The 12,496-nt window shown below is 44.4% G+C and overlaps 1 protein-coding gene across 3 annotated transcripts in view; it reads left to right on the plus strand.

Annotated features, from left to right (window-relative positions):
- Zxdc (ZXD family zinc finger C) overlaps window positions 1–12,496 on the plus strand; it is a 33,309-nt gene that overhangs the window by 11,960 nt on the left and 8,853 nt on the right. For all 3 annotated transcript variants that reach the window (XM_041680293.1, XM_041680307.1, XM_041680300.1), the window contains exons 6-7: window positions 977–1,665; window positions 3,261–3,345. In XM_041680293.1, the coding sequence (XP_041536227.1) occupies window positions 977–1,665; window positions 3,261–3,345 (774 nt within the window). The remainder of the gene's footprint in view (window positions 1–976; window positions 1,666–3,260; window positions 3,346–12,496) is intronic.

Consider the following 12,496-nt stretch of genomic DNA (forward strand, 5'->3'; position numbering starts at 1 on the left):
TGCTTAAGCCAGCTCTTTACTGGGATCTATTTGCTACCCAAAGGCACAGTCCTAACCATTAGCACTAGAGTGATTTTTCTCTAGTATGTCCATTTATGGTTGACATTTATGGAATTCATAAAATGTTAGGTTGATACAAAACCTAAAGAGAGATTCTGACTTTGGTTTCTGTTCTTATGTCTAGACTAGACGTCTTTTGTAGGCTTGAGTTAAAAATGCATGGTGGTACTCGCCTTTAATCCCAGCACTTGGGAGGCAGAAACAGGCAAATCTCAAAAAGCAACAACAACAACAACAACAAAAGTGCATTATGCACTCTGAGCCGGCCTTCATGCTTAAGAAAGTATGCATTTGTGGTTAACTTATAGTTGATGTGGAAGAAACAGCTGAGACCCCCCTTCCTCTGCTTCAGGCACTGGGGCAGTTCAGAGGCTGCAATGAGGCGAACTAGAGGTCCCCTTTTCTGAGTTCCATGCATCTGCCTAAACCTGGAGTTTTCAACCCAGCCCAGACAGCCGGTTTTACTCCTTGAGGACTCCTTGAGGACTCAGACCATCTTGTGGATGACAGTAGATGTGAAGCAGGGCACGGAGTTTTACAGAGATGACTGAAGCTAATTTCAGAAATAACTCCAGAGCCAGACTTGGATCAGAGCTGACTTATAGAGGCTTCATGCTGTGGGGTGGATTGAAACCTTGGTTAGCTAGTGCAGCATAGAAGGAAGGGCAGGCTTTGGAACATAAACACAGATTGAGGACATGAAGTATTAGATGAAGTACCTGTTGTCGTCAAGCCAGCCCTTCCTTTGGTTTCTGCTATTCACTGTATGCCAGCATTAGGTCTTGCTTTACCCAGGTGGCAAGGTCTAGCAAAAGGGTAGTTAGTGTTGCTTCAAGGGCTGCCTGCTAGTATCTCAAGCAGGAAGAAGATTTCTCAGTCTGGCAAATAGTAACTGGAATATCCATTGCTTTCACAGATCTTGTACCTCAGCTGGAAGCTCCAAGTTCTCTCACACCCAGCAGTGAACTGAGTAGCCCAGGCCAAAGCGAGCTCACCAACATAGATCTAGCAGCACTTTTCTCTGACACACCTGCTAACAGTGGCAGTTCGACAGCTGGATCAGATGAAGCCCTGAATTCTGGGATCCTCACCATTGATGTCTCTTCTGTGAGCTCCTCTCTGGGAGGGAATCTCCCTTCTAATAATAACTCCTTAGGGTCCATGGACCCCCTGGTTCTGGTGACCCACAGTGATATGCCTCCGAGTTTAGACAGTCCTCTTGTTCTTGGGACATCAGCCACAGTTCTCCAGCCAGGCAGTTTCAGTACGGATGATTCTCAGGCCATGAGCACAGGAGCAGTAGGCTGTCTGGTGGCTCTGCCTGTGAGGAACTTGGATCAAGACCCACCAGCTTTGACTCCCAGCAATAACTTGACAGTCCCTGACACTGCACCAACCTCTTCAGGCACTGCCCAAGAAACTACCAGAGTCCCAGATCTGCTGGTTCCAATAAAGGTAGAACAAGACTTGCCTCCTGTCCCAGATGTGGTCCAGGGGCCAGAAGAAAGCCATGAGCCATCCCAGTCTATGCTGTCCAGCTCTGCAGAGATGCCAGGGGCTCAAAAGGACTCAGAGCTCAGTGCTGGCACCCGCAGCCTCTACTTGGTATGAAGCACTATATTCCATCACCACCACTAGCTCACTCCCCTAATGCACCTTGGATCATGTTTGGGATGAATCCTGTCTAAGCAGATGGTTCTTTCTGGTGTGCAGAAGGACAGATGGAGCCTGGGCAGTAGTCTGGAAGCCTGACTTTGACCTTGATTCTGAAATTGACATTCTTACAGCTTTGTGCATATCACTTAACCTATCTGAGCCTTAAATCCTCAATTATTTCTAAAATAAGGGGTTTGGGCTACATTGTTTCTATGGTTCTTTTGAGTTCTGTGATTTTAGAGTTTTCTTGAGAAAACTTGAGGCATTTCCTACTGTTGAAATGTTCACGTTCATGCTTTTCACACCGTGACGAGTCTTAGAAGAGCAATGTTGGCATCAGTCATCTTAACAGTTCAGTGAGAACTTAAAAGCTACATCAGGATATTTTTATTACAATTAAACAGTAGTTCCTGAACCTTCATTCTTGAAGGATTATAACAATACTCCAATTTTGATGCTGGACAGTTATTGTATTCTATATTTATATCAATTATACCTTTAATATAATCTAATTTAAAATAACTTAAAGATTCCTAGAAAGAGTCTGACTTTCCTCAGTCTATGATGGAAATGATCATACAGGTTTCTTTGTAATGCTGGTTGAATTTTGTTTTGACATTTGTCATGTTAAGATTCATGCATCTTACTACAAGCATGAGGGTCCCTAGTAACCAACCTACTGGAGCCGACTTGGATTTCTCTCAATGTGAGAGCAGCACGGCCTGTCTCTTCATATCTGGTGTCTGGCTTGCTGGTGGCAGAGCTACACTTGCCAACATCTGCTTAGGCTACCATAGCTAAGAACAGCAGGTGACTTGACAGGAACTGGAGGTAACCACAGGTCACAGTGCATGGGAAGCCTGTCCCTGGCACTCCGTGTCTTCCTGTATCTCAGAGCCAGCGATGGGTGGAGGTGGAGGAACCAGCAGAGCTTGGGCTTGCCCTTGTTTGTTCTCTTGCTAGCTGTGTGGCATTAGGCTTCCTTGCTTCTCTGAGTAGGAATATGTTATGAATGGGTTTCTGTATACCATGAGCTGTGGAGGGCTGGTTTCCTTTGTTCCTTGTAGGTTTAAGAATGAAACTTTTTCTTATTAAGTGTTTACAAATTTTAAATACCTTATTTGAATACTGTTTCTCTGGCACTTCAATAAGTTTGCTGAATTCAATGACACTTTCTATATTGGCATATGTCAGTGTGGCACTTGCTGCCAACACTGCCCAGGGCTGCCGTGACATAACCCTGGCGTCAGAAGACTCGTGTTTTAGGGAGCAGGGCAGTGTACAGCGCTTAGCAGCCTCTCTCTAAAATATTTTAGTGCATTTAGACCTTGGAGGAATGACCTTCACTTTTCCAGGTGATGAAGCTGTGTGCATTTTCCTGTGCTAACAAATGAACGTGTGGTTTCCCGCATGCCTTTGCTGGTGACTGATTCCTGGAGCTCTGATACATTCCCAAGGCAGACTTAGGACGGTTCTCTAGTCCCCTTGCTACCCTCCCTCTGCTGTTTAGATCAAGCAACTGACACACTTTTCTTTGGTCCCAGGAAAGTGGGGGCTCAGCAAGAACTGATTACCGAGCCATTCAACTAGTCAAGAAAAAAAAGCAGAAAGGAACTGGGAGCGATGAAGGTGAGGCTGAGTGTGCTGCAGTGCTGGTGGGCAAGGGACTAAGGTTTCTTGTGTCACAGTCACAGGCAGAGGAAGCACACAGAACAGTTGTTTCTGTGTTCTTTGTCTTCTATGTTCAAAATGCCCTTTTATCAATTTCTTAGCTTTATATAAACTTAGAAAACAGGTAATAACCAAATCCCCAGCGTGTCTGAACATGCTTGACAGGTCTAAAGAGGCTCTGGGAAAGTGAAGGGTTCAAACATTGTCAGTTCTGGAAGGCTACTGAATAAATGAGTCAAGCCAGCCAGGTGTCAGGAAAGCAGGAGAGTGGCTAGATGCTAAGTGGTGCCTGGTCCTGTGGTAGAAACCATGGGATAGGACAACCATTGTCTCTCTAGGGTAGCTGTGTGACGGCAGCCTGTGCACAGAAGTCTCTGGTTGAATCAGCCTGAACCTTTAAGAGCAGCAGCTCACCTGAATGAGAAAACGAAACAAAACAGTGTCACATGAGTATCACATAAGTCTGTGGTCTTGAGTGCTGCCCCTTCTGCACATGGGTTGAAGGTACAGTGCTGAATGGAGACTGGTGAATCCTGTTTAATGTCAGCAGAGCTCTTTGGTGTTCTCAGGCATCATTCATCTTTACATTTGCTTAAACTTACTTGATGCAATTTTATGTCTTTCTGTTCTTATGCCATAGCTCTGATTTAAAATAATAGTTTTCTTCAGACAGCTGTTTCCCAGTGTTCCTGTCAGTGTCACTTGTGACTTAGAACAGTTCTGTGGCACAAGAATCCAAAACTTACGGTGTAAAACTTGCAGGGAAAATAAAAGGGGAAATGGAGGTCTGTAGAAAAAAAATTATCACATGCAAGCCAAATTCATTAGGAAAGTCAGATGACTTTATTGAGCCCAGTCGTAATTAATTGTGGAATTGGAGGAAAGGGAGTGCTTTAGACTTGAGGTACAAAATTTATTGCTCTCACTACGCTGGGGCAGTATCTTCAGAGATTAATTACTTGGTTATCTGTTGTAATATGAGCGGTGGGCTGCGTTCCTGGCACCCGGCAGCCCCCACGGCTAGCTTTACCCGAAATAATTACGCAGAAACTGTATTCTTTTAAACACTGCCTGGCCCATTAGTTTCAGTTTCTTATTGTCTAGCTCTTACATATCGATCTAACCCATTTCTAATAATCTGTAGCTCCACGAGCTGGCTTACCAGGAAAGATCTTAACCTGCGTCTGTCTGGAGTGGAAGAATCATGGCGACTCCTTGACTCAGCTTCTTTCTCCCAGCATTCTGTTCTGTTTACTCCGCCTACCTAATTTTATGTCCTATTAAAGGGCCAAGGCAGTTTCTTTATTTAACCAATGAAACAACAGATAGAAAGATGACCCTCCTCCATCAGTTATCAACTGCAGTATGACATTTTAAAAATCAAAGACACTTTTAAAGTCCTTAATATTGGTATTTGGCAAATGTTGCGGGTTTCAGTTGTCTAAAATGCCATACCCACTGCTGACACCTGTTGCCATTAGAATCCACAGAGGAGTCCAAGGCTGTACTTGGCAGCTACTCTTCTGGTTTAGAGCCATAGCGTCTCTCCTACTCTCCCGTGTTTGGTGGAGTGCTGTGTGGGTTGGTCTGTCCTGCCTGCTCAGGTGGCTTTTGCAGCTTGCCTCACTGGTGTAATTGAGCACTTCCTCTCGTCATGTGTTTCCCTAAATTAGCTATTACATCTTGGGGCTTGATCTGATTGATTCCTTTAGGAGAGAGGAGAGTTAGTAAAACTGAAGTGGTGCTGGGCTCTTTGTGGAGTCACCTGAACTGTTTCATAGCATCTGGGGTCTGCAGAGAAGGTGATAATAGTTCTGCCTTCCTCTTATTAGCTAGGGCATTTGTCTAAAGAGTGGCTTCTTGTTCTTCACCTTGAGGTATAATTGATAGGAGAAACTTGAGGTGCTTAAGTCTGCGTCAGGTCTTTGTGAGTAGTTTCTGGCCACCTTCTGTGACAATCACAGCATTTCATGTATTTTAATTTTAAATTTTTTATAGACTTTGAAGGGAAATAGAACTGTGGCATCTGCAAGGTGTCTAGCTTTTGTGGGTGAAAAGAAGCAAAATGTCCCTGCCAGGGTGAAGGATTATCTCTGCCACCTACCTGTCTTTCTCAGAAAGCACTCTTGAAATCCTGTGACCAGCCAGGAGGGAGTCCCACCTTTAAATAGTCCTTGAAGCCACCTGTGCCTCTCCTAATATATACTGTAAGTTTACACTTACAGACCCTTTCTGCCTCAGGTGACCGTGCACAATAGTAGTGTCACCAATAATGGAGGAGGGTCTTCTGTCTATGTGTTACTTTCATTGGTTTAAATAAAGAAGCTGCCTTGGCCTTTTGATAGGCCAGCCCTTAGGTGGGTGGAGTAGACAGAACAGAAGGTTGGGAGGAAGAAGGCTGTGTGGCAGATGCATGGCTCTCCAACCCGATATGGATGTAGGTTAGAATTTTCCCAGTAAGCCACGACATTGTGGTAAACACAGATTAATAGAAATGGGTTAATGAAGATGTGAGAGTTAGCCAGTAAGAGGCTAGAACTAATGGGCCAGGCAGTGTTTAAATGAATACAGTTTCTGTGTTGTTATTTCCAGGGCTAAGCTAGCCGTGCGGGAGCCGGGCGTGACAAAAAGCAGGCCTGCTCGCCTCATCACTACACACCATCACATCCACAGGTGTAACATGTCACCCAGCCACTCCTTGCATCCTCTCTGTAGCCCTGGTGAATCTGTTACTGACAACATTTGCTGTCACAATCATGGGACGTTCACTCTCGGCTGGTGTTTCCCTGGTCCTGTCTCTGCCTGGGCCAAAGCATACTCCCACCTGGGCTCTGTTGTCACGTCTTCCTGGTCTCCAGGCATGTCAGGGCCTCAGCCCTTCTTACCTATCATGATGCTTTTGAAGAATACAGTTCCTTGGCCTGCAGACTCTCCATGTGCATTTCCTGAAGCCTTCTTTTGATTAGAATGAGGTTCAGGTCTTTTAGAGCTGGAGGTGATGTGCCTTTGTGCATTGTGCTGGGTATAAGTGTATTGACATGACATAGATATTTTGCAGGTATGTGCCCCCAACTGTCATTCTCTGGAGCTCACAGCCTACTGAAAGCCCTTGTGCTCAGTCAGTGTTATGCAGTGAAATGACAGGATCAGACCAAGAGCAGGATCTATGTGAGGAGGACATTGTGAACTTTTTCCAGCGCTGGTGACCAGAAGAACTCACCTGAAGCATGCTATCTACAGCGCTTATTGGGACTCAATTATGTAAGGCCCAGCCCCTCCAGAGATAGGGTTGGCAGTTTGTGACCCAGGACTATACTATACATCACACTGTTGTCATTGGCTCTCTGAAATGGCTTAAGTACCCCAGGGAAACATAGCATTCTTTTTTGTTTGTTTGTTTGTTTGTTTTTAATTTGGGGGGGGGGTGAGGCTGGTTCTTGTATGTATGTTCATGTACCATGCCTGTGCCTGGTACCCTTATAGCTCAAAAGATGGCATTATAATCCCCTGGAACTAGAGTTGCAGGTGATTATGAGCTAGCAAATGGGTACTGGGAATCAAAACTTGGTCCTCTGCAAGAGCGGCCTATGCTTTTAACTACAGAGCTATCTTTCTATTCAGGAAGCAAAAACATGCTTACAGGCGGGACATTCTAGGGCTCCTAGGTCATCTTCCAGGAGCTCAGCAAGGCTAATTGTTTACTATGTGCAGAAGATATCCTGTTTCTCATGTTTTCCACAGATAACACTAGACAGTGAGTCTTGGCTGTGACAGTATGACCCTGATATTGTGCAGGTGATTTGTATGAGGGTTCTTCTACAGATACATGCTCTCCCTCCCCACTCACTGATGCACTCTATCACTCTCGGCATAGACTCAGGTTATAGTATGGCTAGCATTGGTTTTGTGGCTCTTGAGTGTCTGGCTCTGCCCGTTGGGAGTTCCTGAAAGTGTATTCTTGTGCCCTTCCAATGTAACCTATCCTGAATTTCATATCATGTACTTGTCCCAGCCTGCAGTCAACCAGTTCTCCAGAGAGCCCTGGTTCATTTACTGGAAACTGGTATTTACAACCAGATTGTGGGTCCAAGACTGTGCTGGCTGCTAGTGAACTATAAGCCCTAAGTTCTCAGTGACCATGCTAGGAAATATTTGTAAATATCATTTTAATTGATCTCTATGTAGAATGTTATGATTTTTTGAAGGTATGTACACAGTATTTCACATTCTTTGTTACTGTATTGGTATTTATAGTGAAACATTCCTCTATGTGAGATCAGCTCAGACTAAGTGGCTTCTCGTCAGGTAGGGTTGTGCTGCTATTTTGGCAACAAGTTTGAGGGGAAAATTTATGTTTCTGGGGTATCTGCATTTTGACATTGTGATGAGAGATTATGAATTGTATTTAAGTCTGAGCACAGAAGCCCAGTATGACTACACCATATGTGGCTTTAACAAACAGAAAGACATCATTACTGTAAATGTTAGCCCCACACTGCGTGTGCATTCTCAGAAGATATGTGGTCTGAAATCCAAGGCTACTCTGAGTGTGCTGCTGCTGAGAGTAATACAAGAGCACTGCTGGCACCTTCAGCTCAGACATTTAGCTGCTCCTAACAGAATCACCAGTGTAAGAAATCTCAATGTGAAAATACCTTTGGAGAAGGAAGGTCATTACTAGAGATTGAATTTAGGTCCTTGCACATAGTAAGCAGTGAGCAGTGGCTTAAGAGCAGGGAAAGGAAAGGAGGCACGGTGTGACCAAAACCCGAAGGCCTCTGTGTCACTCTGAAAGTATAAACAAGTCTTAAGTGCATTGCCAGGATTCAAAGATTGAATACATCTAAGCAAAGCCCAACCTTAGGGAAATGTATGGGAAGGCAAGCAGTGACTCAGAACAAACCCCAAAGCAGAGGTAACGTTACCATGGAGAGGTTGTTGTCCATGTGTTACACAGCAGAGTTAAAGAACGTTTTTTCTGAAAGCTTAGATCTCAAGTGCAAAATGAAATATGGTAGAAACCTAGGGAGAGAATGAGTAAAGGCCTAGCAGTATTGAAAATGACTCTTGTAACTTGTGTGCAGACAGCAGAACAGTGAGGCTGTGAAGGATGTTTATTCATGCAGCTAATGAAGTTGATTTACTAGATAGACTATATATAGTCTGTACCCAATGTTTGTAGACATAGTACATGAAATGAGGGATGAAGAAAATTACAACTAACATCTTCATAGGGAAAAATCTTGGCAGGGCTTTGTTTTCTAACCATTTGTATAAATTACAAAGTAAAATTATTTGGAAGCCAAAATAAAGCCTACTAAGCCTTTGGGTAGTAGAATAAAAAAAAAAAAAAAAAAAAAAAAACGCCTAATAACAACAGAAAGTGATAGCCTTGGAGTTACCTAGTTTGATCCCTTGAACAGTAGCAACACTTGTTTGGATCTCTTGCGGAGATTAAATGAGACTGTAGCCGTAGGACACTTGGAGTATAAGCTACTGATGACTCTTCCAGGGATGTGGCTGGAAGATAGGTACAAATGTGTGCACAGGCAACCTCTTAAGAAAAGGAAGTACAAGGTGGAAAACAAGCGTGTAACAACCAGTGCTGTGTAACCATTTGTTCAGGTTGGAACTTTTGACTTGGGTGGAACAAAGCATGTTCTTAAATGCACACAGTTATCCAGGCCATTGGTTTCCATTTCTGCTGACTTTGAATCAAGGAAAACAACAAAAGAAAAGTTGCACTGTCAGTGGAAACAGAGATAAACATATCACATACACTGTAATAGTACATTATAGTACTTGCAACAGCACAGCATTCTGAAAGACAAATGTGAACACTATAATATGGAAAAGGTACATGCACCAGTGTATTGTGCAGTTGGCTACATACCGTACTCTACCTAGGATAGGAACAGCAAAGGCTGTCAACCACACAGACTGGCCATAGGTGCTTCCTTAAAAATAATAGGTAAAGTGTTCTAAACAGCATCCAGAACATCTTGTGTTTACTATATTCTGACTAAACAGGGATTGGAAACTCTGAAGAGCCCTACTGTTTTCTCAACAGGTATGTTTGTGCACTACTAGAGGAGGGAACATCAGCAATCCCACACTTTTCACTCCCTTATTTCCTTGAGGTGAGCCTCTCACAACCTGGAGCTATCCCTCTTGTCTTCTAGCTAGACCCAGCAATTCTGTTTCTGTGCCTTCTCCTCCTGTCACTTCTAGGGTTACAGGCATGTTCAGCCATGCCCAGCTTGTTGATGTTGGCTCTGGGGATGCAAACTTGGACCTGAGTGCTGTATAGCAAGCACTCCTAGCCACTGAGCCATCTCTCCAGCCCTCAACAGATCTTAAGTTGTATTCCTTAAAAAATTAATAGGCATCACTGGTGAAAATAGAAATTTCATGATGATTTCTGCTGGCTGGTGTCACACATCTGTCATAACCAGTACTCAAGTGGGGACAGGTTCAAAGTTGTCCTCAGGCCGGGCAATGGTGGCGCACGCCTTTAATCCCAGCACTCAGGAGGCAGATGCAGGTGGATCTCTGGGAGTTCGAGGCCAGCCTGGTCTACAAGAGCTAGTTCCGGGACGGGCACCAAACCTACAGAGAAACCCTGTCTCGAAAAACCAAAAAAAAAAAAAAAAAGTTGTCCTCAGCTACCTGGTGAGTTTGAGACTAGCAGCCAGCACCCACTCAGTGCTGTGCTTCAAGGGCACAAGTGTGCCCAGGTCATTTGGGAGTCACTCCTATTCTTACTCTTTTGTTTTTGTTTTTCAAGACAGGGTTTCTCTAACTTTAGAGCCTGTTCTAGAACTAGCTCTGTAGCCCAGACTGGCCTCAAATTCACAGAGATTCACCTGCCTCTGTCTCCCAAGTGCTGGGATTAAAGGCGCACACCACCACTGCCTAACTTTTATTCCTATTCTTGCCATAGGTGTTTATGTTCTTCTGAAGGGTTTTGCCTTGAAAATAAACCAAAAATAGGACTAAGGTGGATTCTTTGGAGGAGATTGATAATTTATAGGCGACTTCATTGTCGAAAAGCCCAAGAGATTCAGCTAAAAAATTAGAAAAAGGAGATAATTTAATGTCCAGTTAAAGAATGTCTGCCATCTGGAGTTCTCTAAAGGGCAGCAGTTAGCAGTGAAGAAATGTGGTTGCAGGGTCACAGCAGCCCTGCAGGAGGAAATTTCACAAGCAGGCAGGTATTCTCCTACATGGAGAAGACAACAGAAGTTAGCTGAAAGGCAGAGATGGGTTGTTCCCTGGTGGTGTAATTTCTTCCCTCCAGTACACCAGGGAAAGGTAAACAGTGGATAACCAATCCATTGAGTGGAATGGAAGTACCTGATGAGAAAAGGCTGGGTAAATCAAATGATGAAATTAATGAAGATAGAACCAGGAAGGGATGAGAAGAACTTCAGTTCTCAGTAGGAGAGACAGGGGCATCAGAAAAGATACCTGGAGATGAGAAGGTGCCACAGGGATGGAAACAGTGGAAGACAATCTAGGGAGGGCCTGAAACTGCAGTGTGGTTGGACTGTCCAAAGAGAAGTCAGGCTGACCTCACTAGAGACTAGCAAGGCAGAGCTAGAGTGGAGGCACTAAGGTGACCCAGCTGTACCCCTTATAAGCCATAATCACATCTCTGGTCTTCCCTGCAAGGGTCAGTAGAAAAGGGACATGATGTCTTAAAAGGCCATTCCACCTGCTCTTTTGACAATAAACAGATGTCATGCATGGAAGGAAACAAGAATGTCTAGGGATTTCTGTGGCCATCCAGCTGAAGCCAACGTGTCTAGGGGTCAGTGGTGGCCAAACAGTGAGAGGGAGTTGGGGCCTGTCTAGAAGTAGGGGCCCCTAAAACTGGGTGTGAAGAAAAGGAGTGTTACAGGCCTGACACTTATCCCACAGGGTGGTGACACTCTCACTTGGAATTCCAAGGAGGCTTGAGGACAGAATGAGGTAAGAAAGCAAGGGGATGTCTAGAGACTACACTAAATGCTCAAGTCTGTCACATGTCTACCACAATAGCCCAGCAGAGAAAGAATGATGGTGTATCATGGGTAGAGTCACAAACCGGAGCCCAGGACACAGAAACAGGGCCTGGTGCATCCTTGCATGTGGCAGAGGTGACCCTGTGTACTTCTAACAATCGAGTGCTACCTTTTGTGGATTCAGAGGGTTTGGGGCTTTTGAAAACGCTGTAACAACAGCCAGCACTTAACTGCACTCTGCTCTACCTGCTGTAACAGAAGGACCCATTTGGTCCCACAGTCACCTTGGCAGGCTAGGCAAGTCTTCACATGTTACACATGTGCTGGCAGGAGACCCAAGGCACCAGAGGCATGGTAAACACATCTTGTCAGCAGATTTGACCAGAGCCACATCTGATGAGAACTCAAGGTGGCGAGGCCGATGAGCACTACCATGAACAAGTGTTTACAGAACACTGCCAGCGTGGCTGCATAGGCATCCAAGGAGGCCCTCTTGAAGATGACCTGGGTGTCTACAGAGTCATTAGGTGATGATTCCAAGAGGAAAATAGCAAACCTGGGTAATGATTACATGTGCAGCTGCACCTTACTGTCTGGCTTATGAAGATACCAGGAGTCCGTGTAAAGGACCCGTCTGCAAGCTGTTATTCTACCAAAATTTTTGGTAAGAGAATATTTACAACTCAGATGTATGACAACAAAGCCGTACACTTTGTGAATGTTTTAGTGAGTCAGTCTACAAGAACGATGGGTGTATGGATGGACATCTGTGTATATACTTGCATAGAAACAGAAGTTAGGTAAGACATGCCCATTCATGGATAGTCTCACCCAACACTGGGTGTGAAGATTGTGAATATTTTACTGTGGTCATTTCTACTTTTTGTATTTGAGAATACATAAATTTTGTAATTTTAAAAACTGAAATTAAAACTGTCACATTAAAATAGCAAGCAGTAGAGTAGGCATTTCTTCTGAGTGGCTTGTGAAGCTTTCCCAAGCTCTCTGGTGTCATTAGTAGACAGATGTGTGATTCCCTTTCCAGAGAAGCTGGAGAAAGAAGCCAGGGTAGGCATGTGCTTTCCACTCAATTGCTTTGGTAG

This window comes from Microtus oregoni, unplaced genomic scaffold (assembly GCF_018167655.1).
Source record: "Microtus oregoni isolate MIOR12 unplaced genomic scaffold, Mior012 000002F_ref0000024, whole genome shotgun sequence".
Lineage (NCBI taxonomy): Eukaryota > Metazoa > Chordata > Mammalia > Rodentia > Cricetidae > Microtus > Microtus oregoni.